The 25489-nt window shown below is 42.0% G+C and overlaps 1 protein-coding gene across 1 annotated transcript; it reads left to right on the forward strand.

Moving 5' to 3' along the window:
- Positions 1-1083: 1083 nt before the first annotated feature.
- On the forward strand, positions 1084-20834 carry nrcama (neuronal cell adhesion molecule a; the record flags this gene model as incomplete). Its single annotated transcript, XM_083906614.1, has 31 exons — positions 1084-1168; positions 2238-2255; positions 2509-2614; positions 2971-3164; positions 3267-3389; positions 3862-4032; positions 5085-5196; positions 6134-6318; positions 6839-6970; positions 7087-7230; positions 7322-7433; positions 7510-7676; positions 8071-8218; positions 8885-9009; positions 9750-9779; positions 10434-10535; positions 10618-10815; positions 10991-11061; positions 11164-11389; positions 11543-11658; positions 13709-13916; positions 14540-14662; positions 14772-14948; positions 15968-16000; positions 16732-16797; positions 17212-17334; positions 17452-17607; positions 17936-18067; positions 18166-18244; positions 19179-19190; positions 20600-20834. Exons 1-31 carry the CDS (start codon positions 1087-1089, stop codon positions 20832-20834), a joined length of 3906 nt encoding a protein of 1301 aa, XP_083762740.1. The 5' UTR covers positions 1084-1086.
- Between the last annotated feature and the right edge of the window lie 4655 nt (positions 20835-25489).

Genomic DNA, 25489 nt, shown 5'->3' on the forward strand with positions numbered 1-25489 from the left:
TGTTGGGGAAGCTGTAGCTCTGAGACAAAGACATTACCACACTCTCCATGTACGGTATGCCATGAGTAGAGGTGTAACTGGTGTGATTGTAGTTCTGAGCCTAATAGTTTCACCTTCAGATGGCCCCTCAGGTTCTATATGTGAATCACTCTGTGGCTGCCTCTACACACGTGTCTGTAATATATATATATATAGGCAAGTCATGAATAATGAAGATACTCTAGGATGGACTGAGTCATTCACATGTGAACATTCGAATACTGGGCCACATGGTTGGATGTAGTGGTCCTTTGCAGCAAAAAAGGCCTGTCGGGTTCCAAGGGCCTTCCTGCATAGAGGTTGAATGTTTTATGTGGGTTCTTCAGTTTCTTCCCATAGTCCAAAAACATGCCTATTTGGGGATTAGGTAAATTGGACGCTCTAAATTGACCGTAGGTGAGAGTGAATGGATTGTTTGTAATGGACTGACGACCTGTCCTGGGTGTACCCCGCCTTTTACCTGAGTATATTCAGCCCGGCCAAAGGTTTATTACTGGTCCCATCTCCGGGGATGGGGAACCACTGTTGTAGGGACAAAAACGAAATAACATTCACCATGATGTTGGCAGCTGTAGCACTTACTAACGAATTATAGACTCAAGTGCACTCCTCGTCAGGGGTTCTCCAACATTGGAGCGTAAATAAATGTCGATATGACAGACAGAAAATCTCACTGTACATGATTTGTTTGAGTTCGAAAGGCTGAAATCGAGGTTTGTTTTGACTTCTGCTGCTGAAGTCTTTACACTGGCAGAATGATTGGCTCTCCAACAGTGCTGTGTTTGACCGAACACCCGACTTATGATGTTGAACCTTTCCATAAAATTTCCATATTGTCCATATTTCACTTCTATGGATGAGTCTCGTACACATAGCTTTTGTTATTATGTGTGGTTTATTTGATGGATGTGACATTTATTGACAGCTCTTTTCTGATGATGCAGTCAAAGTAAATTGACCCATACATTGTGTCTCTCCGTAGTGTGGATCCACAACACAAACTGCTGTTTGGCTTTTACCATGACACACTCGACCGCTGACAGGAACATGGTGTGGGTGTCGGGCTTCGGAGCTGTGCTATTGATATTCTTGAGTCACGGTACTTCGGCGCTAGAAGTGCCCCTCGATCGTAAGTATCGCCGTGACTAAGATCACATTTACTCTCAGTATTAATACAGTATATACAATTTCATGACCTTTGAATTTGTGATATTTATTAATTGACTTGTTCTTTCTGTGAGCCCAGAAGAAAAGACTTGAGATCTTTGCATGTGTTAGCATGTGATTGTTTCTTGTAACACAACATTTTTGAGAAACCGTTTCCCTTAAAGGTCCAGTGTGCAAGAATTAGTGACATCTAATGGTGAGATTGTGGGAACCCTTGAGGACTATTATGGACTTAGCATACCAGAAAGGAGTAAGCTTCCTCTAAAAACGCCTGCTTTATCTAATTTTCCCCCCTTTGGTCTGTAGAAACACGGCGGCACAAGATGGCCGTCTCCCTAAAGTGAGGCCCTTGCCTCAAGTACATGTAAAAGGCTTATTGTAAGGCTACAAAAACAAACTATTTTTATTCTATAGTGGTTATACACGTTTCCAAATGTACATCTGGGTTGTATATTAAATCTGTGCCCGTGAACAAAACCCTGTCTAAAATGTTACACACTGGACCTTTAATATTCCATCTACTTTTCTTGCATTTATTGTTCCTGCTTGAAAAAAAACGCCCACTAGTGGCCATTCAATTTCAGGCTGGCTCAATCAGATGCTTAAAAGTAACTGGAAGATGAACCTTTTTATTATGATTACTATTATTTTGGTAACACTTTAGATAAGGGAACACATATTCACCATTAACTAGGTGCTTACTAACATATAAGTCGCATACTAGCCCTTTATTAGTAAATATTAAGCACTTATTAACACCTTATGTAGGTCGTAATAGAGGTAGAATAAGGTTATGTAGAATAAGGTGTTAATATGTGCTTAATGATTACTAATAAAGGGCTAGTATGCAAACTTATATGCATGTTAGTAAGCATCTAGTTAATGGTGAATATGTGTTCCCTAATGTAAAGTGTTACCATTATTTTTAAATCTGATTCTGCTGTTCTTTCCAATCCCTGCAAAAAACTAACACCAACACTTTTCCTCAATATTCTACCACTATGAAATGGCGGTTCATGATGGACTAAAAGCTAAAGTACTGGAAGGATGTAAGTTGGCCGTGTGGAGTTTTTGCTCTTGTAACTTCATTAATTTCTCACTGCGGTGCATGCACTTTATTTCATCGTCGCCACGTAAAAGTGGCTTGCTTGTGTTTGGAGTGGTTTCAGTTCACTGACTTCTACGTGCATGTCGCTTGCACATCCTCTGCTTGAATATGCAAGTTCCAGCGTGCTGTAACAGTCACATTGTGTGTTTTTCGTGTGTGTCTGACCCCGTATTTCTATCGGGTTTTTCCTCCAGTGCCTCAGCCCCCGACCATAACACTACAGTCCCCGAAAGATTACATCTTTGATCCCCGGGAGAACATCGTCATCCACTGTGAGGCCAAGGGGAAGCCGCATCCCTTGTGAGATAATGACTTTAACTTATCACCAGCATATGAAACAGACAGTAGAAAGTTCACATTATTTCACATACATCATTGTTTTCTTTACTACAAATAGAACAATACTACAATACTTTTTCTTTACCTACAATAGAAGGTGAAGAGCTGAGAGTATGTAGAGATTTCCTGTCTGAAATTATCGATGTGTTGCTGAGGGTAACGTAACCTGAAGCAGTGTGGAAATATGGATCACCATAGCAACCGTTGTTACGGAGCTAAGGAAATACCTGGCAGAGGGAGTTTTCCACAGTGTCAATTTGTCTCCCAGATTATATAAGAATATAGATACGATATTTATTCATGTTTATTGTTCTTAGCTTCTCCTGGACGAGAAATGGGACCCACTTTGACGTCGAGAAAGACTCCAAGGTCCTGATGAAGCCCGGTTCAGGAACTCTGGTCATTGACATCAGCGGGGAGAAAGCCGAGGCTTACGAAGGGACGTACCAGTGCACGGCCCATAATGACCACGGCACGGCTGTGTCCAACAACTTTGTCATCAGACAGTCCAGTACGAATCTGTTATATTTGAATGTGCTTCAATCAATATTTAATAGAGTGATGGTGAAACAGCCCCTCAAAGACTAGTGTGTGTGTGTGATGTGACTCGCAGGGTCCCCCCTGTGGTCAAAGGAAAGAAATGACGCCATCACTGTGCAGAAAGGGGTTTCCCTGGTGCTGCAGTGCCGACCCCCTGCTGGGCTGCCGCCTCCTCTTATACTGTGGATGGATAACAGTAAGTTATTTGCATACGTATTAGATCTCCACTCATGACGCAAGAACATGCCGCTGTCATGTTACCCACAGTGAGGTATTTATTGTGGATATATTTAATAGAATATAGGTCAAAATAGACCTCAAATAGATACTGTATGTGCATTTATTTTACATGGAAATTATCCGATTAAGTCCTGTGCAGATTTAAAGCAAGTGGGTAATATGAATGAAGTAATAATGATTAGAATTTACATAGTTTGCCAGGGCTACGTGGTTGGTGTAGTGGTTAGAATGCTTGCCTTTGCAGCAAGATGATCTGGGTTCACGACTCGATCGGAAGAAGGAGTTTTCTGCATGGAATTTGCATGTTCTCAAGATATTAATGAGTTTTTGACAGTGTCCGGCTCAGTAAATGTCCTGATATGGTTAAAATGTGGTTTATAATGATGGTCAATAAGTCATTGTGAGTAACAACCCCACTCTATCTTTAGACCTTCAGAAGCTCCCGCTGGATCAACGAGTGTCCCAGGCCCTGAACGGAGACCTGTACTTTGCCAACGTTCTCCCAGAAGACACCAGGAACGACTACATCTGCTACGCCCGCTTCCCTCACACGCGCACCATCCAGCAGAAGCAGCCCATCTCGGTCACTGTGCTCGAGAGTAAGTCGATGCCGTTTGCCATGGAGTTTTTAGTGTCTGCGTTTTACTTGGAGGGTTTTCCATGCAAAAAAAAATAGTTCATCATGCAAATCTGTCTTAATCTAATCAGAAGTTTGGTTGCCGTTCTTCTTGTATTCTGCTCTGCCTAAAGCTTTTTACAGGGTACAGGTGCTTGAATATGCTTTAAAGTGTAACTGCAAGCTATCTTACTTCTTCATGTATTGCAAAATACAATTTTAGCATAAAACAATCTCCTTTAATTTGATTTTAAGTTGTTGAAATGGCTTGAATTTAACCTTGAAAGATGTGTACAAACCCTATTTATACAGCTTTTCCATTTTTGACACAATGTTCCACCTATTATCCACATTTTTGCAGTAATATTCGTAAATGGATTGGTGAAAATGCAGGAAAACGCCTATGTTTGTCCTAGATGTGCATGTTCATGACTTTCTGTTATATTACAGTGGAAAAAATGAATGAGACTGTGGCTGCTTTGTACAATATCACTGAATTCTTTAGCGGTGAGTGTTGCTGATTCCCCCTCAGTGTAAACCCAGCCCTGTTTTTACTCCCTGGCATAACCATACCCAATCCCCTCCTCTACATTATTAAACATCGGCATAAATATCTGGTCAATTTTATGTGAAAGTTTTATTCTGATACAAATTAAATTATATAAATTATATTCTAACAAGCTCTGAACTACATTTAATGCCTTGCTACTGCATACTTTGAAGTTGCTGCACTCAGATCATTCAACATGGACCTTCTGAGGAACATGTACAATCTTCATCTCTGTGACTTCAGGGTTGCTTGCCACCAAGCTCGCCCGTGTTACCATAGCAACAAACAGCCACCCCCGCTCAAGGCGATTCCACTTTTTTTCCCTTATTGTCAGTGCTCGTGTTGTTTTTAATAAGACATTCACATGATCTTTCCCACCTTTATATTTGACTCTCCTTCTGTCCTGTCCTTTTTGTGGCCAACTCATACGTTGACGTCCGTGGCCTTGGTTCTGATTTGGTTTCCATTTCCCCCGTGTCGTTCAGACAGACCAGAGGGGGAGCATAGCCCGGGCTTCCTGTTGCCTGTGGGCCCCACGAGCGCCAAGATGGTTCTGAGGGGAGACACTCTGGTACTGGAGTGCATCGCTGAGGGCTTGTGAGTGTGAATCTGTTGCGATATAAATAATACTGGGTGATGCAATTTTTGACGAAAATAATAAACTGCAGCAAAAAATGTGTCAGCACAGCATTTGTTTCCTCTCACAAAACTATTTTAATAATGAACCGGTGACGTCAATGCCAGGAGACGTCACATAATTAAGTAAATAATTAAGAGTTTTATTGGGGTCGGGGTGACAGTAGCTCAGTGGTAAAGCATGTCGTCTTTCGGCTCAAAGGTTGTGGGTTCGATTCTGCACGTGCTGTGTGAATGGGTGAATGGTGAAACTGTAGTGTAAAGCAGCTTTGAGTGGTCACCAAGACGAGGAAAGTGCTCTATAAACCGTTTGTGTGGATATGTTTTGCCATTTTTCAAGAGACTGATTTAAAGATGTTTACTGTAAAAACGTCTATCATCCATGCCAGTACTGCAAGATGTATCGGGGTAGTGTTTAGCTCAGATGGTAGAGCGCCTTACCTATAGTCTTCTCTGTAGGCGGCCCTGGTTCAAATCCCGCGTCGAGTAGCCTATCCTGCATGTCATTCCCCTTCTCTCTGCTGTATCCTGTTCGTTAAAAAGCCCAAAAAATACTTCAAGTTGTATCTTGTTAAAGAACCTTTTTTTTCTTCAGAATATCAGCTTCAAATCTGTGTTGATCGGTCACTAACTAATAAAAGGAAGTGTTGAAGTGTGGTGCTGCTGCTAAACCTATGTCCTTGCATGTTATTTTGGTGAGTTAGTGAGTTTGGGTTGTTATTATGATCTGTGAGTCCGGGCCACATGGTTGGTGTAGTGGTTAGCATGCTCGCCTTTGACACAAGTAGACCTGGGTTCAAGACCCGGTTGGAACAAGGGTCTTTCTGCATAGATTTTGCAAGTTTCCATCATCTTCACCAACACTTTTACCAACCCTGTGTTTTGTCTTCTGTGATAGGCCCACCCCAGAGATCTCCTGGCAGAAGGATGGAGGCGACCTGATGAGCGGCAGGATTTCCTTTAGTAACTTTAAAAAAATGCTGAAGATTTCTGATGTGAACGAAGCAGATGCTGGAGATTATCGCTGCGCGGCCACAAACAAACTGGAAACTGCACACCACGTCATCAAGGTCACAGTTAAAGGTGCATTATGTAATGAATCTAAAGCATGTGGCCATAAAATCCTCTTATTATGTCACAGAGACTCAGGAATAATGTTCATATAACAAACTGAACTCACCAACAACAACAGTACAGACAAAATATTCACATTAAAAACATATTTTGCAGACTGAAAATCATGTTTATGTTTTGAAATTATGTTTTGGCATGTGGCGCCACCTACCGCTGTCGACCAATCATTGCAGTCAGTAGAGTCTCAGCTGCAGAGCAACCACGGGTTGCCAGTTACGTCAGAAAACGAAACCTAAAAGACCTCTGTATTTTGAATTTGAATGAATTTGGCCACATTCTTACATATGGCACCTTTAAAGGTATGCACATCAACATTTGTCAATTTCAGTTCAAGTGTATGTTGTTTAATTCTCAGTTGACAAATAATATTTTAGATTCAATTACAAGAAGTGATTAAGAAGAAGGAAGTCTGCGCTGATCAATTTTCATTCTCACTCCTCTTGTTTGTCTTGTTCTTGTTCATCCACAGCGGCTCCTTTCTGGATCAGTGCTCCCAGGAACCTGATCCTTGCCCCAAACGAGACTGGCATTGTGACTTGTCGAGTCAATGGAGAACCCAAGCCACAGATCAGCTGGTCCGTCAACGGAGTCCCCATAGCAAGTGAGTAAAATGACACCACGCGGACGTGGGGCTTCCATGGTGCAGTTTAAGAACTAAATTGAAACGGGATGTTTCTCAAAACAATGCAATGTGTTCCGTGTCTGGTCTGGCGCTAGACGCTCCCGAGGACAAGAGTCGCAAAGTGGAGGACGACACTGTGATCCTCAGCACCGTGCAGTCAGGATCCAGCGCCGTCTACCAGTGTAACGCATCCAATGAGTTTGGCTACCTGATGGCCAACGCTTTTGTCAGTGTTCTTGGTGAGTTTGTCCTGTCGCTGGAATCATATTTAAACACATAGTAGAATTGTTGTTGTTGTTGTTGATGAGACATTTGGTGGTCTTCCCACAGCCGAACCACCGAGAGTGCTCACTCCACCCAACCAAGTGTACCAGGTCATCACCAACAACCCTGCACTACTTCACTGCTCCTCCTTTGGCTCACCATTACCTACCATCACGTGGTATGATTTTGATGTACACACAATAAATTTCCCTTATTTGGGATCAATTAAATACACTATACTCATTTGTGTGCAGGTTCAAAGACAGTCAGACCAGCGTTAAGGATGGCGACCAGTATGTGATTCATGAGAACGGTACACTGGAGATCCACGTGGCCCAGCCACAAAACAGTGGAAAGTACACCTGCATTGCCACCAACAACCTGGGGATCAAGGAGAACCATGTCTTCCTGCAAGTTAAAGGTCAGATCGGGACACACAATGAGACTGTTGGTTTCTGTGTATTTCCTCCTACAAACACACACAGGTCGACTTTTCATCGCAGCCATTTTCAGATACAGCTAATCAACACAGATATTATGTTTTTTTTTTTTGTTAAATTCCCTCAACATCATGTCTCTTCCATGAGCGATACAACATTTCAGCCTGCAGAAGATCCAGAACCTTTGTCTAAAAGCAAAGTACCTGGGTAGATTTCCATTATACAGTGAAACAGAGACCCCTGCTGGTGATGACATTTTATGTCAGGACCTTCAGGTCTGAATTGAAATAATGTAATATAGCTAGTGTATGAATCTTCTTTGCATTACAAGAAACACCCAACAAACTCATGGTATGATTTTCCATCATCCCACAGAGCCCACGCGTATCCTGAAGCAGCCAGAGTACAAGGTGGTCCAGAGAGGAATGAGTGCTGCGTTCGAGTGCAAAGTCAAACATGACCACTCCCTCACTCCCACCATCACGTGGCTGAAAGACAGCGGAGCGCTGCCAGACGATGAAAGGTACAGAACACTTTGACATTACGGAGAGAATCGTGTCTTATATCGAGCACGAAGCGGCACTGAGGCTGAATGGTTGAAGCTGCAAGCGGCATTGTGCAGGCCCTCACTGCCACCGTGCTGCCAGCAGGTGGTGCTATTGGCTTAGTTGTCATGTGCTGGCGATTTCTGGCCAGGTCTGTTGTGTCACACAGCAGGTTTTGAGCTGATATGTCAATGTCCTTTTGAACCAATGAGATCTATGGTTGATGGTAGCTCACTGGTAGAGTGTGTAGTCTTTCAATGCAAAGGTTGTGGGTTCAATTCCCGTGTCTGCAAATCTACATCCTTATAAATGTATGTGTTTTGTTTTGTTGTTACAATTAACATGCTCAGATGAATTTGTTCATTTACGAAACGTGCAGATCGTCAAGATAGACCCCAAACTCAAAATGGCCTACTTCCTGTTGAGTTGAGGGCCATGGTCTCAATAGACTTTTTTGTTTATCTTTGGCTGTTTCCACCAAGTTTTGTGAAATTTTTGGCCATTTTCCACCACTTTTGCGTATTACCATTATTTTATAAAATGGCGTGCCAATTTTTGTCCGTTTTCACCGAAGTTTAGTCCCTAAAATCCAGGAATTCCAATAGGTTGTGGATTTCAAAATGTTCTCGCTTGGTCTACTTTAGGTTTGCGGTGGACACAGACAGTCTGAACATCAAAGACGTGACCAGTGAAGACGAGGGTACCTACACCTGCATCGTCAACACAACTCTGGACCGAGACTCAGCCAGTGCCATGCTGACTGTTGTTGGTAAGCTAGAAAGTCTATCTTCTCTATAATGTGTGTGTATGACATCTTCTTGAGTGTGTGACACTCCAATTCTTTCAGCTTTTATGCTTTAAAGGGAGTGAATTGTTGTATGTCCAGATCTTTCACTCCACATGCATGCCCAGAAGAGCTGTCAGAAACCTTATTAGTGTACAGTTCAATGTTATTAACCTGCGGAGCACAAACAAATTTGCAATATCTTAGTCATTTTTCACCTGATCCACACAAATCGTACATATTTGCAATCAACAAAGCCTCCCTGGTGCTGAATGTGAAAAATAATCTCAATTATTAGGTATAGTTTTTATGTAAAGGCCTGTTGGGGTTTAGTTTGTGAAGAGTGCAGGACACACAGGTGATGCCAATCGGATGATGACACACTTCTCCATGGAGTGTTCTCCTTATGGAGAAAAGTAATCGATTCATTTAAATATATTCAACAACACAAAAACACATGCAAAAGAATTAGATTGTTTCATTTTTAATGTTTTTCTTGATTGAAATTTGATAAACGTCCTTCCTTTCTTTTAACACAAGCCAAAACCAAGCTGTGGATCCTTTTCTCTGTGTCCTGTTTTTCCCTATATTTCAATGGCTTCTGTTTTCTTCTAACTGAGAATCATAACCATAGAAATGCTCCTGCTTTTCCACTGTTCCTTCAATATCTGCCACTAACATCTGACCCTCTTCTTGCACTTTACTCTTGCTTCTCGTGGTCACAGAGGCAACTCCTACTCCGGCTATTGTCTACGGTAAACAAACAGCGTAGTAGATTCTATCATCTCCAGTCATAAGTTATTTTTGGTTTATCATCTCCAGTCATAAGTTTGTTTGTTTGTTTGTAGCTGCTATTTTTCTGTTGATATCTCATCTTTGTATGATCATATTCCATCATATAATATTAATGTTTATGTAGAACTATATTAAGATTAATGTTTGGAAAATGCTCCTGCAGCACAATGGCGCTCCCACTCAGCTGTTGTCACTGAGCTGCCCGATTAGACCCGAGCTCCAGCTTCATCAGCCACAAGTGACAACACCTGAAGCTTCTGACAAAACTCACCAAACTCCCTCAAATGTGTTTCTTTTGTAAATAAATGTACATAAAATGCATTATTTTTCCCTCACAATGATCATAGGTTACAAAGCCCTTTCAACATTTGTCTTGTGTCATAAAATCCAAACAAAAAAATAACAAAAAACAGCTTTTCTTTCAAGGAAACACAACCTAACTGTCTGTTTTTGTTTTGCTAACATATATCTCCCATTTACCATTTTGCATTTGATTTATGCACATGCTAATTAAAGAATTACATTTTTTTTTTTTTTTTTTAATCAAAGCAGATTGAACAATCTGTAGTTGGAAGTGTTTTCAGTCGCTCCTAAGATTCTTGTTGCGCTTGCAGAGAAACCTGACCCCCCGACCGACCTCGAATTGACCGACCAAACAGACAGGAGTGTTCAGCTCACCTGGATCCCTGGTGACGAACACAACAGTCCCACACAGAGTAAGCCCGAACCCCAAACTATAAACGAAAAGAAACCACAGAAAAATTCTTATGCGAATATTTTCCGAAAAATGTTCCCCAGAGTTCTTGATCCAATACGAGGATCTGCTCCACCAACCGGGAACCTGGAACAACCTGACCGATGTTGCAGGCACGAGCACCACGGCGCAATTAAAGCTCTCTCCGTTCGTCTACTACTCTTTCCGAGTACTGGCTCTCAATCATGTGGGCTACAGTGACCCCAGCCAGCCCTCGCGCCAATACAGGACCAACCCTGCAGGTACTGAATATTATTCCGTCCATCCATCCATGAACACCGTGGACAGGTTGCCAATCCATAACAGGGCCACATAGAGACAAACAGCTATCCATTTTCACAACAATGTACCAAAGAATAATAGACATTTTTTTGTGGGGGTCAAAATCTAAAAGTCTTGATTCTTTGGTCTTCCCAGCTCCTGATGAAAACCCATCTGATATCCAGGTAGTAGGTTCAGAACCTGGCAGCCTTGTCATTTCCTGGACAGTAAGTATTGGTTTGACATTTCATCGCTGTGAGCCCGAACTGTTATAATTATAATTCCGTCAGTGTCCTCAGCAGACTTAATTAATTGCTCCTTCTGTACAGCAACTGACAGGACTCCAGTCCAATGGACCGGGTTTGGAGTACAAGGTGCAGTGGAGGCAGAAGGACGCGGACGCGGACTGGTCGTCACAAAATGTGGCCAACGACTCCAAGTTCGTCATGACCGGAACTCCCACCTTTGTGCCGTTTGAAATCAAAGTCCAAGCTATAAACGATTACGGCATCGGACCTGAGCCTGGAATAGTGGTTGGGTACTCTGGAGAAGACTGTAAGTGAAATGAATACGACGATTTTAGTCTAAAATCTGATCCTTTTTAATCGTCGAAACAATTATCTGTACAGATGTCCATTGTGTTTTGCCACCACGATACTCCAGTTAGAACTCGATCCTGTCTAACTGTTTCCATTTCATGTTTTTCAGTGCCGCTGTTTGCTCCTGAGAGCATACAGGTCATGGTTAATAACAGCACATTAGCAGAAGTACACTGGGAACCTGTGTCTCCCCATTCAGTGAGGGGGCACCTGCAGGGATACAAGGTACTTGTATCGTTCTTGTTTGGAAAGCACGTGCTGGTTGTTGCTGCTTCGTTTGTCCCATTTGTGCATGAGTGATGTGCATCAAATGCACATGAAGGCATTCTGTCGAATTGACTTTTAATGTGAACGATAACCCAGGTACGAAAAAAATGATTTTTCCCACTTTCTCCAGGCTCCTAATTTCAGCACATGACCTTCAGTTTAAAGCCTCTTAAATCAGCCAGGGAATAAATATCCTTTAAATGTCATTCATGTACTTCTATATGCCAGTATACATATAAGCCAACCTTGGGAATATCAAAATAAAAGCTCAAACTTTTGCCAATAACAATCACTATTAATACAACAACTGACACACAGTCAAACTATTTGAAATCTCAAAAAAAAAAAACCACAAGAAAAGATAGAATTTAGCTTTAATGAGACAACACACGGTTCAATCAAAGGGAATGCACGACACATGTTGTGCTTTGCAATGCCACTCTTGGCTCCTCCCTGTTTTACGCCCACATGTGTGTGTCTGCTACCTGATTGGATAATTTAAACGAGTCAGCCTTTCCAGGTGTTTATATATATGGGTAGAGTCTTCATTTTCCTCTGGGAAATGTGTGCTGGGTGATGTGTGTTGAATGAGGGGAATTTGTTGGTACTTGTATGTAGGGATGGGCAAACAAAGCTTGATGCCACATAAAATGACTGATTGATTTGCTCAAACGTCATAAGTTTGAGTTTTCTGTCATGTTCAGTTGGGTGTGAAATAAAATAAAACTGGGCAAAAAATGGTCCAGATAAACATGAATCCTATCAAGACCTTTAGTCTGAGGGTGAGTTTTCAAAGCTGCAGCCAAATAGTACCTGATATAACTCTTTGCACTGAGAAGACTGGTTGAAATGGGGAAACTTAGGGGGAAAAAAGCATTCAGCTTTGTTGTGGAAGAAGCACTGTCCTCACATGGCCTCTGTTTGATTATCAATAAAATAAGTACATTTAAAAGAAACTGAAATGAACGATATGAAAATACTCAATCAACCCATCTCAAATAACCTCGTCTTGTTCATCTATTAATTCCGAAACCTAAATCCAGGCTTGATTTAGTCCTGAAGATAGGCTTTCCTACCTGCCAATGAGCTACCTGCATCTGTGTGGTTTAGTTTAAGCATTTTGGCATTAATGTTTGGTGATTTTGTGATTTTATGTCATCTGCTCTTCTCCCACATGGAGTCCCCCAAGGCTCCATTCTGGGGCCTGTTTTATTTCCGTTATCTGCTCCCACTAGGTGCTGTTGTCAAAAAAACATGGCATGTCTTTTTTTTTCATTTTTACCCCCATGATTCCCAAATCAACATGCAATTGTGAAAACAATTGACCCAAGTTCTGTACAGCCCTTGTTTGACTGCTTAGCAGACATTAAAGCCTGGATGGCCTTGAACTTTCTAAGGTTTAATGAGGACAAAGACTGAGGTCAACTTGTCCGGACCAAGTGGTGTCCTTAATGTCCCAAAGGCTCTGGATTCTCTTGCTCAGACTACAAGTGGTCACCACATTAAAGGGAACATAACACAAAATCAACTTTTTTTTTTAATGCCTACTCATAGGGACTCTGGAATCCCTATGAGTAGGCAGTTTGAAAAAGTTGACTCACTCGTGTTTTTGTGGTCCGCCTCAGTCAGGATTTACGTGTCCAGTGGATACATTTTATATATAACGGCATTGTGCTGGCTTGAGTCGGCAAATGGTCGCTTTTCCAAATGCTAACTGCTGTTAGCTGCCGCAGCCTCATTGACGCTGACGTAGTTTCCTTTGTCGCATTTACATTTAAAGACACAGGCACTCAAAACCAAGCGTTCTGAAAAGGACTGTTTTGGCAGAGTGATTGAACTGCTATGGTGCGTCATCCTTAGGGTATTTTGACCAAAGCATGTCACTGGGACACCAAGGAACTAGGTTAACTTGCAGAAATAGGGTATAATATATCTCCTTTAAACTCCTTTAAAAGCCTGTTTTAAAATCTCCACTAAAAACGAAATTCTTCGACTGTGTCTCGTCCAGGTGTTCTACTGGCGTGAACGTGGATTACACGAGACAGAGGAGGAGAAGGATCAGAACGAGCAGGTTTTGATGTTCAGTGGGAACCGTAGCGAGGGGCGTCTACCAGGCCTCCAGCCTTACAGCCTCTACAAACTCTTCATCAAGGTCTTCAACAGCAAAGGAGACGGGCCGCCAAGCTCCAACAAGACATTTGAGACACCTGAGGGAGGTGTGTTTACTTACTTTTGACTAATTGGTTCGTGGAGGAAACTCTTGTGATCCATGCTGCCTCATGGTCATTGCGCTAGATTAGCATGTTTCTACATTAAAACATATGGTATACACTTACCAGCCACTTTATTGGGAATACATGACATCTAGTAAAGTTGAGAGAGTGGAACCCAGTGTGGTCTTTTGCCTTTTAGGTCATTTGCTTCAAGGTTTGACCTGTTCATCATGCCTTCTGATACCTTGGTTGCAACAAGCATTTGTTTGAGATTCTGTTTCAAGTTGCCTTTTTTCTATTATTTCAAACCAGCCTTTCCATTCTCATTAGAGATGGTTGTAATACTGTCACTTTTTTTTTTTTTTAGCTTGGTTCGATCTTTAGCAGATCGTCTTGATCATGTCTGCATATCTTAATGCATTTAGTTGCAGTCATGTCATTGGCTGGCGAGTAATATTAATAGCACTGCTCTGAGAACATCTGAAAAGTTCTTGTTCCAAAAACGAACCAGAATCACCATAGCAACCACCTGAGCTACTCTATCAATTACCCCCAGCATCAATGGAGAACAATGATTGGTTCTGTTTGAAAATCAGAACCTTACCTCGTTCTGATTGTGTTTCTAGTCCCAGGGTCTCCATCTTTTCTGAACATCGTCGACTCCAGTTTGGACTCACTAACTCTGGAATGGGGTCCACCCAAAAATAACAATGGACGCCTTGTTGGATATACATTAAAATACCAAGCAGGTAATCTTACCAGCTGCCTGACATTCACGTATATTCCAGAATTATACATTATTGTGCGTTTGAATGTAGGTTAAAAGAAAGTTGTCCATGTCTAACTCTCTCACCACAGTCAACAACACCAATGAAGTGGGACCAGCCAAATTCATGAATTTCCTTGCCAACGAGACCACAGTCACTCTAGGAAATCTGAACGCCAGCATGCTCTACAAGTTGTACTTAAGTGCAAAGACAATCAAGGGCTCTGGAAAAATCATCACAGAGGAAGGCTTCACAGTCGTGGACACGGGTGAGTCCTGTGTTATATGAACCCAAGTACAGTGGTTGAAGCATCTGGGCCCATTTCTACTCTACGCAAAAGATGGAGTCGGACGGAGCTTTTCATCAATACTTTGCATTAAGTTCGTCCGTCAATGAGGTTGTCGCGGGAGAGCTAACGATGATGGATGAAATGGAGCAATACCACCGGAAATCGCAGGGGGGCAGTATAGAGTCAATAGCCCAGTCAAGAAAACGACTACAAGAGTCTATACGGGCATTTAAAAATGGTGGAAAGTTTCAAATGCCATCTGCGAGATGGTGTAAAATTACATCCATGTTATATGTTATGTTCCACTGCCGTGAAACCCACTTGTATTTCTGCCTATTTCAGATCAAGCACAGTAAAGTTAACCTCTTCAATGGTTGCCATGTTTGTTGATGCCTGCAACTTGGCTATCTGCACTGCCCGCTAGTATTGCGTAACGTCTCTAACTAATGCGAAAGAGGCATAGAGGTATGTAGGGTAGTGACGGCGATATAATTTTTGGCATTAATAGAAGTAAAAGAGTTGTAAATGGGCCTGTAGACCTGACGGTTCCATTTTCTATGCTCACGAGGAGGATGACTGAGAATTTTCACACTTGAAATGGACGGCTGTCTACCACATCGACAGTATAAAAACTTGTTATCAAGTGCATCCATATTTGCTGCAGACAAGTGCATAATGCCTATCGTCCATGATAAAGACAACCGCGTTTGTTTGCATGTTGAATCTTTGGCGGAACACGTCACGTTTGCTTACGTTGATGTGTCACATTCCACACATCCATTTCGTATGGTTAGATTTGAACCACTACCTCTTATAACTCTCCTCCAAAGGACAATGCCCACGGGATAGGATAGATGGGATTGAGCCTTACCTCAGCAACCAAATTAAGGAGTACAGTTGTCAGAATGACCGATCGGAGGGATTCACGTGGAGAAAATCATGACACGAAACCCCACTCAAACTTACACTCCCCCTATCTCTTTCTTTTCTCTCTGAAGCTCATGCTCAGCCCACAGTAGAGACGGGCAAAGGTAAACCAAGTTTGCCACTAGAAGTCCTCTGCATGCCAATTTTTAATCCTCCTGATATATTGACTTCCCCTCCCTGCATGTGACCAAGTTGGCATGTTTGCAGACTTCCTGTGTGATAAGATGGGATTTAAGTGTGGCAAACTTCCCTGGCATCTGCAAGCAACTGAGCTTGAGTCCTATTTGGATAGAATCGTATAGGCTGTATTGTGCTGTAGCATAGTACTTGAGCATAGGAATTAGCCGCCATTTGTTTCTTTAGCTCTCGCCATAAATAATAATTGGACGTAGCATTCCAGTTTGAAAAGTGAAGCCGAGGAAGTAGAGGGGTGATTCTGCTGGTTGCAAAAGTAACTTAATTTGAATGGGTTTATGGGAAAATTAGCCCATTTCTCACTTTACAAAGGTGAAATTGCCAATTGTTTGCTCTGCAACAGGAAGACTACGTCCATTTTTATGAAGTCTATGGCTCTCGCATGATGCTTGTGAATTGTTCCACTTGTGTAGCACTAACACAGTTAGCCGCTGATGCTCTAAACTGGACAATAATGAATGGAGTAGTTTACTATAAACCAAATAATATGCATGCCAGGCCCAACGCTTGAGCCAGATGCCCTATTTTGTCGATGGCAGATTTCTCTGTGAACTGCAGTTGACTTTGTTTCACTATTGTTGTGGTGTGTGTGTGTGTGTGTGTGTGTGTGTGCTCTCACTCTTTTTCATGTTTCTTCCAGGCCCCACAGAGCCCCCTCACCCAACTTCCCCCATCACTCAGTCTCCACATTCACCGTTACACAAGGGTACAAGCACTACCTGTGTCAACAATATCTAGTCAAACTGCAAAAAATATCCACTTGAACAAATGTTTATAATAAAAAAAAAAGGCATGCACCCTTCCCAGGAACATGGTTTAATACATTTAATATTGTATAACTGGTTTGGTTTAATGTTGCAGGAGCTTATTCTTGTTGCATTTTGGCCAAGATTGTCTCAACCTAAAAGTATAAGTTGGCAGAAATGCTAAAACTGAACGTTTTTTTTCTATTCCTACTCATGAGGTTCTGTAAATCTTAAATTGAATCGAGCGCCTACAGTTATGAATTGTCAGTTTGACACTGAACATTTTTGGCTTCCATGTATACCGAGTTGAAACTTCAAGTGACTCTTGAATTGATCCATTTTGTTTTTTTGAATAAATACCCTTTTCCTCTCAGCACCTTCCGTAAGCCCCGGTTTTGGCGCAGTTAACAAGTCTGTATCCGAAGAAGGTGCCGTGATCACCTGGGAATACTCCGGACACCATAAGAATATCTATGTGGAATATATTGTAGAAAACAGTAAGGCTTCACTTTGTATGTCTCCATACATGCCAAGTTACCTAAAACCAGCTGTCCAATATAATACGTTCCCCCTAATTTGAATTTAATTTTTACCCTTTGCAACTCCAATTCTAGGTAAAGACGACTGGAAAAAGGAGTTGGCAAACGGTTCACACTCGCATATGATAAAAGGTTTAAAGCCGGCGACGTCCTATAGGGTGCGTGTGGTAGCTAGAGACTCGAATGACGCGACAATCCACAGCACAGACGAAGTGTTGGTTACCGTACCAGGTGAGGCGGCATGCCTCGGAATGAATGTTTGGTTCTTTGTCTTTTTTTCCTTGTCCAGTCATGAATGTAACATAGAATCATTTCCTAGATAGTGTACAAGCATGTTGCCAAACCATCACTAAGAAATCCATCATTTTACAGTGGTGACTTTTAGTTTTTCCCCATCCATACCTGAACAAACATCGCATTTTAACCCATTTTAATATTCCATTTCAGTGTTTACAGCCTCTGTTAACATGAGCATGAAGAAAACAGACCTCACCATTTGAAACAGGCAGTTTTGCTTATATTTTATCCCAATCATTTTTACCTTTTCTCCCCCGTTCAGCTGTACCCAGTCGGCAGGTAGACATTGCCACCCAGGGCTGGTTTATTGGACTGATGTGTGCCATCGCTCTGCTCATTTTGGTCCTCCTCATAGTGTGCTTCATCAAGAGGAACAAAGGTGGCAAATATCCAGGTAATACACCTAATAATTGTATATCACAATTACAAGCATTTTACATGGTTGTGTGGAAAACTTTTTACATATGAGAAAATACGCTGTTAAAACAACAGTTAAAGAGAAAGAAGAGGCTCACCAAGACCCTGAGATCCAGCCCATGAAGGAGGATGATGGGACATTTGGAGAATACAGGTGAGACAGAAAAACTGCCGTCTTCACTCAAAAGTTTTTCTTTTTCTTCGTTCTTTCACGTTATCCATTGTGTAACCTGACTGATTGTATGTAGAACAACGAGACGAAAATTCTGCAAACGAGCAACTAGAAGAAGGAAAAATGATCATGTAAAACTGAAACCGCAAATCAAATACACCTTGTAAAGAGATTCCAGCGTGACTGACGGTCACAAAACGGCTAGCTACGCTAATGCTAATTACTCCAAAAAATTTGAAAATCAAGTATGCACACCATCGGGCCATGCTCAACCCATATCCAACATTTTAGGGCGATCTGACCAACAATCAGCGAGATATGCCTGTGACAGACAGACACACGGACACAACTTGCTTTATAGATGTTGGCTTAATCGCCCAACAAATAACACACAACAACCAGCTATTTGTCTACACACTTAACTCGCAAAAGTCACACAGGAGTGAGGCAGAAAAGGCTATGTATGTTTTCTGTAATGCTGTCGATCAAAAACTGGTTCCTCCAATCATCATGCAGAAGCCCCACACCTGCCCACTGCTCAATTGATTCAAAGAGAAGCTGAGCTTCTCTGGAAGTACATATTTTTTTGCTCCATTTGTCCAATCTCAAGCTCACCGCAGTGGAAAAACCTTTTTGAGGCCTATCCCATATGCTACCCCCACCAGTTTTAGTTGTCTTGTCACATTTCTGTTTTTTGTCATTAATGAATCATTTGGGTACTTTTTTGTGTTATTGTTGTCTTTTAATGGATGCCATTAGCATGCTTTGCCCTTTTTTTAGAGTTGTGAACTCATTTGTCTGTGTCTATGAAAAGCATATATTTATACAAAAACACTCATTCTACAGCTCATGAACTGCTTTTCATGTGTCCTTCCATTTTTATCTTTTGTTTTTGTTTTGGGGGGTTGGGGTTTAGGTCTATGGAGAGGTAAGACGAGACACGTCAATCCCAGCATGCAATCCACGCAACCTATGAAAATGTCTTTCTAAGCTTTCGGTCAATCTTAACGCAAGGAGAAAGTTTACGGTCATCATACTCATTGCTTTGACATAACCACAGTCTAAACGTAGAACTAAAATTTAACAAAGTATTTCTACTTCTACGGCTTCCCTCCATTTAATCCTACTATCAGTTTCATTCAAATACAATAATACCAAGAGATGAAGTGTGCAGAGTGAATGACTGTAGAGCTTGCATCCAGCAGTATGAAGTGGCACATTAAAAGGATATAAATGGAACACAGTGAATCTTAGTTGCATTTTTGACTACTGCATGTAAAGCAGAAGCATATGGACTGAAATTGTTTTGGATTCTAATGCATATTTATGTTTTTATATTGCAAAGGACTGAACGGCACACGTTTTGCAAAAGATTTCCTAAGCAGTGGTCACTAACCCTGAATCACAAAGTTCCAGCACTCACGCTTAAATCACAGCAGCGCTAACGCTATGGATGTATACGTACCGTTATAGGTCATGTGGTTGAGCTGCTGCTCCCTTTTTCTGTATATTTTTGCACTCGGTGCTAAAAACGGGACTGCCTTGTTAGGGCTGGGCAATATGTCAACACATGACATGAGACAAGATATCTTCTTCTTTAATTTGACCATATTATTCCATTGTTTTCCACTACACCATATAGTTTAAAGGTGCATTATGTAATAAATCTAAAGCAAATGTCTCTTAAAATCCTCCTAATATGTCACAGAGATTCAGGAATAATGTTCATATAACAAACTGAACTCACCAACAACAACAGTACAGCCAAAATATTTGCATTAAAAAAAACATTTTGCAGACTGCAAATCAGGTTTATGTTTTTGAAATCATGTTTTGGCATGTGGCGCCACCTACCGCCGTCTACCAATCATTGCAGTCAGTAGAGTCTCAGCTGCCGAGCAACCACGGGTTGCCAGTTACGTCAGAAAACGAAACCTAAAAGACCTCGGTAATTTGAATTCAAGTGCAGTAACCGTTTTTGGCCACATTCTTACATATGGCGCCTTCAATCTAAAATGAAAGGTCACAACTGTATTGTATGCAATACAGATCATGAACTTAAATAATACAGAAAATACTGTATTTTTTGGGGGGTGGAATCGAGTTTTAAACCTCGATACATCTCATATTGTCATAAGATATCTATCTTATTTATAAGCCATATCGCTCAGCCCTAAGCAAGGGTGCAGTTTTGCGGTGGAAAAGCCAAATAACTTATGGATGACGTGCATTATGCTTGAGTAGAAGCCTGTCCCCCTGTGAACCCTCAGGTTTATGACCACTGCAGAGCGAATTGTATGAATTATTTTCTAACTCCCCCCGCCCTTTTTATCATAGTGACACAGAAGACCACAAGCCGCTGAAAGGAAGCCGGACGCCGTCCAACGGGACGGTGCGCCGCGACGAGAGCGACGACAGCCTGGTGGACTACGGCGAGGGCGGGGACGGCCAGTTCAACGAGGACGGCTCCTTCATCGGCCAGTACAGCGGCAAGAAGGAGAAAGACACGCACGAGGGCAACGAGAGCTCGGAGGCCCCCTCGCCCGTCAACGCCATGAACTCGTTCGTCTGAAGACCGGCGGGCCGCCCGCCCGCCCGCCCATCTTGTTTCGTCGCGAACGATCGCCCGTGGCCGCCATCTTGTCACCTTCGCAAATGTGACCATCTCTCGTTGGTGACAGTTGCCAAGGTGACGGACGTTGTGGGGACGCCTTTCTTCTTAACCGTTTGGTAGCTGTTGCTTGAGGCAGTCGTGGCCACCTGTCACCGAGACTGCTGACACGCCCTCATCTTTCACACTCGCTAAACCCCCCTGTCACACTGTGACCCCCCCGCCCCCCCCCCGACTCCTGTAACACACACGACATGGTAAAGACTGACACCCCCCCCCCCCCCCAACCACCCCTACGAACACTGACTGAAGATGTGAAAAGAGGAATGTGAGGAGATGGAGAGAGGCAGCAATACAGAAAAGCAGACAGAATGTACAATAGAGTATTATCACTTAGACTGAGCAGGCGTGTGGCCGAGTGTGTGTGTGTGCGCGTAATCTTCTTTCCCCGCGTGTCCAAATCTATATTTTATCAAAGTACCCACAGGTAAATAAATATGCATTAAATCACATTCGTAAAAAAAACATCTGCATTGACTGGAGCATTTCACCACCATCCTGTCTGAGCAGTGTGTTGGGACTGTATATGGTGCACTGCTATTGTTTTTTTTTTTTTTGGTCAAGTGTTAAAATGGCATCTCACACATGGAGATTAACTGGTAGATGTTGGTATGTGACAAAGTTTGTACTTGTGTGTTCTATTTTAAGGTCAGGGCCCCGTTCATATTTGCTCAAACCTTGTTATTGGGTCATTCCTTCACTTCAGCTAAGGAGAAGTTTCACACTGATTTGGTCCTCAGTTTTTTCCCTCCAATCCCTTGCTTTTCACCAAACCTATGCCTCAAGTTGGCGATCCAGTGTCACCATCTTCACTTCACTGTGCTTCCACTTTGAATCAAATCCACTGTGGGACCCTTTTATTTAGCAAGCTACTACCCTATTCCCCCTAGCATTGTCGGAACAAATCTGCTACCCCAGAATAGATTCCGATGGAATTTCTATTCCTTTTTATCAGCTCTTGGTTAGAACGGAGATGAATGCTGTTGCATGTAGCTTACCGAGAGTACAAAAAGGCAGGTTCTAAATGTTTATTCGGAACCCATTAGCGTGGTTTCGAGTGCCGTAGATCCATAGTAACATCCATCTTCATAGAGGCTTTGGTTCTGCTGGAGAGGCTTTGTGAGCAGACCATTGAGAATTAGCTCCATGGGATTTTGGTGACGTTTAATAGTTTGCTAATGAACGCTAAGTAGTGAAACATCTGTGGGCTTATTCATTTAAAATAGCCAAATTGAGTCTTGTTCAGGGTTCCTGCACTGGGCTGGAAACGGATTTTCAAAAAATTAGCCTCTTAGCTATAGATTGTTACGGCCTTGTTGACAATCACGTCATCGTCACACAATTTCACATTTTCAGGATTAAAGCAGACGCGTGGGAAGCCTTAAGTCACAGCCCTCGACACCTATGACTTCATTTCAAACATTCTCCTCGTCAACCGCTCGTCCTTACGGTGGAGGATCAGTGTTTTGCTCAGCAGCTCCGAACTACTGCCAATGTACTTGCCAGGTAACCTGCCACGACTCGAACCGTCGCGAACGTGACTCCTGTAGGGATGGATCTTAACTGTTACTCTGTGCACTTGGAAAAGAAAGGGGTCAGAAAAAAATGTTGTGTAATGATACTGAATGTGAAAAACAAGTGTAACCTGTTTTACGTGAATGAAAATATTGCTCGTTACGCGACAAAAATGATTAAACACACTGGTGACTTGGGTTTATGCATTTAACCTTATATCTGTGTATATCGTCACGATCCAAGTGCAGCACTCAGTGAGTTTTATATTGCTGTAAATGAAAGGTGTGTGTGTGTGTGTGCGTGCCATGTGAAGCGCATGCATGCTACGATGTCAAAGCGTGCGTGGTGTATACTATTTTGCTTTGGATTTCCATGAATGTGTCTATATTTCTGATGTGTGTGTGTGTGTGTCAAGCAGTCTGCACCTACACTCAGCAGGAGAATCAATACTCTCTTTTCCAGGAGAACATTTCCACATCCTGAATTTATCATAACTTGCATCAAGTTTTTTCGGTTTGCATTGTGTCGGCTTTTTACATAATGTTACTTTTTTGTAAATAACGGCTTGAATTGAAGCGTCGGGTGTGTTGAGAGCTTGACATCTGAAGCATAAAGAAGGGGCGCGAAATGGCTTTGTGTGCAATGAGATCATTTCAAGTTTTCACTCTTTTTTTTTTTTTTTTTTTTTTAATTTGCAGTGAAATGTTAATTCAATTTCTTCTTTTTTTTTTTTCATCTTGTCAGGTGAATTTGCTCAAAAAATGTTTAGCCCCCATCAGGTATCAAGAGACTATTTAACTTGTGACTGAGCTTGTGTGACACTGTATTGTTTCCGTCTCTGATGATTCATGCACCTTTTCTGGATTGTTTTTTTTAATAACAAGGCACACAATTTAAGTGGGATTTGTCATTTCCCACAAAAAATAAATAAATCCTGCTTTTAATTCAGAACAACATTGGGTATTTGAACGCAGCATGTTGGAAAACTGTCGTTCTAAACTAGACAACTCCTGAAACTGACCCATGCTTTTTTTTTTTTTTTGAGAGTGTGCACTTAAAATAAACAAGACTGAGCCGGCATGGACTGATAATGTATTGGCACACTCGAGTGTGAATCGTGGCGAAAAACATGCAGTGGGATATGACATTCTGGTTAATGTTGAAGCTACATGAGAAGCATGGAAGGCTGTCAGTGGTTTACTCTTTAGTATAATATTGCGAAAATATTTTGTATTTTAAATGACGTTTAAAAAGATGAAATAAATGTTGGTTTCAGGATTTCAAATCGCATTCTCTTTTTCCTATTTTCGACCACACGCACAGTGCAGCATGCCATACACACTGACGTTGGGAACCAGGGAATGTAATGTTCCCATTTAGATGACAAAGAAAGGTGCATATGAGCAGACACCAGTGTGGTTGATGGCTGGTATAATCGAATAGTAGCCTGCTTGCGAAGCGTCAACATGACGCTGAAAATGCCACTTAAAGGTCCCATATTATGCAAAATCAACTTTTTAATCATTTAAATCCTTATATTTGGGACTCTGGAGGTCCCATCGGTCGGCAAAGCGATGATTCGCTCATGTGTTTGTGGTCCTCCTCAGTCTAAGAACATGAGATAAAACATGCTATGTTGACTTTCGCTCTCATTGGGACGTCACAATGCGCTAAATTCCTGGAATTATTGTTTCGCGGAGCTCCGCTTTGTTTGTAAAACATGCGAGAGCGCTGGCGAAGGCAACGGTATTCGAAAACTGGAAGTCTGCAAAAAATTATATTCTTGGCTGCACAGTGTAGCACCGAGTTCTACACAAACTTCCAGCCTCGGAGGATTTATCTGTCCAGTGGATACGTGTTATATATGACGGCAATGTGCCTGCAAATGATCCCTTTTCCAAATGCTAACTGCTGTTAGCTCCCAGTAGCCTCTGTGGCTGATGTCATTTCCTGTCCCTTAAGTTTCTTTTACTTTTTTTTTTAAGGTGGACCTAAAGAGATACTACTAAACCGAGCGTTCTGAACAGGGCTGTTTTGGCAGGGTGATTGAACTGCTGTGGTGCTTCATCCATTTTGTCCAATATTCCGTGTTGTAGGTGGGGTTTGTGTTCTTATTTTCAACATAAGAACTCTTCAAAGGCAGACCACGATGTCACGAATGATGTCACATTTTTCTGTCCTCCACTTCTCTTAGGCACTCAGAAGGTATGCGATTGATGAAAAAGATCAAGTAAACGATGCGGCAATGCAACATTATGGATCTCAACTGAAGAGAAACACCGAAGGCGAGGCAGAGAACGACATACAGTGGATGCATAATGTTTACACAAAAACAGGGAATTTGTGAGGAGTTTGAGGAGGAAGATACCCCCCTCCTGGAGAGAGACAATGAGGCACAAACGAACCACATCTGCACCCGTTGCCCAGCGCTTATTGAACCAGAACCCGCAAAACCAACGAGCAGTTTTTCTGATTTACAGCGTGATTTTAAAGGGCTCATAGCCCATAAGATTACTAAGGGTTTCAACAAATACTTTGGAAGTGAAAAGAGCAAAATGCGCCAACAAGTACAGGCTCAAATAGACTTGGAGGAAAAAAAGAGGTTGGCAGAAGGCAAAAAACATATCCTAATCCAAAGCAATCATAATCTCCAGACAGAAATGGCACAAATAGACGATAGACTTAAATCTTTTAAACATTTGCAGGTTGAATATAGCGCTTTAAAGAAAGAGGTTAAAACGTTGAGCCAGGAGAACAATATGCTGCGGAACAAGGTTCAAGACCTCAACGATGATCTCTTTATGCAGGGTCGCCTGGCTCAGAAAATAGAAAAGAAACGGAGGGACATCCAAGAATTGGCGCTGCACAATATTTCTCTCCATCAACAGGTTCAGGACCTTTCCAAAAAAGTGAAAGAGGGCAGAAAATTCGATGTCCTTTATACGTCAGCAAAAGATGAGAAACAGGCCAGGTTTGTGTTGAATTATAACCTCAAGTGCAAACTCAAAGATCTGAAAGTAGATGGTCAAATGATGGAAGCT

The sequence above is a fragment of the Microchirus variegatus genome (genome assembly GCF_963457635.1).
Source record: "Microchirus variegatus genome assembly, chromosome: 20".
Lineage (NCBI taxonomy): Eukaryota > Metazoa > Chordata > Actinopteri > Pleuronectiformes > Soleidae > Microchirus > Microchirus variegatus.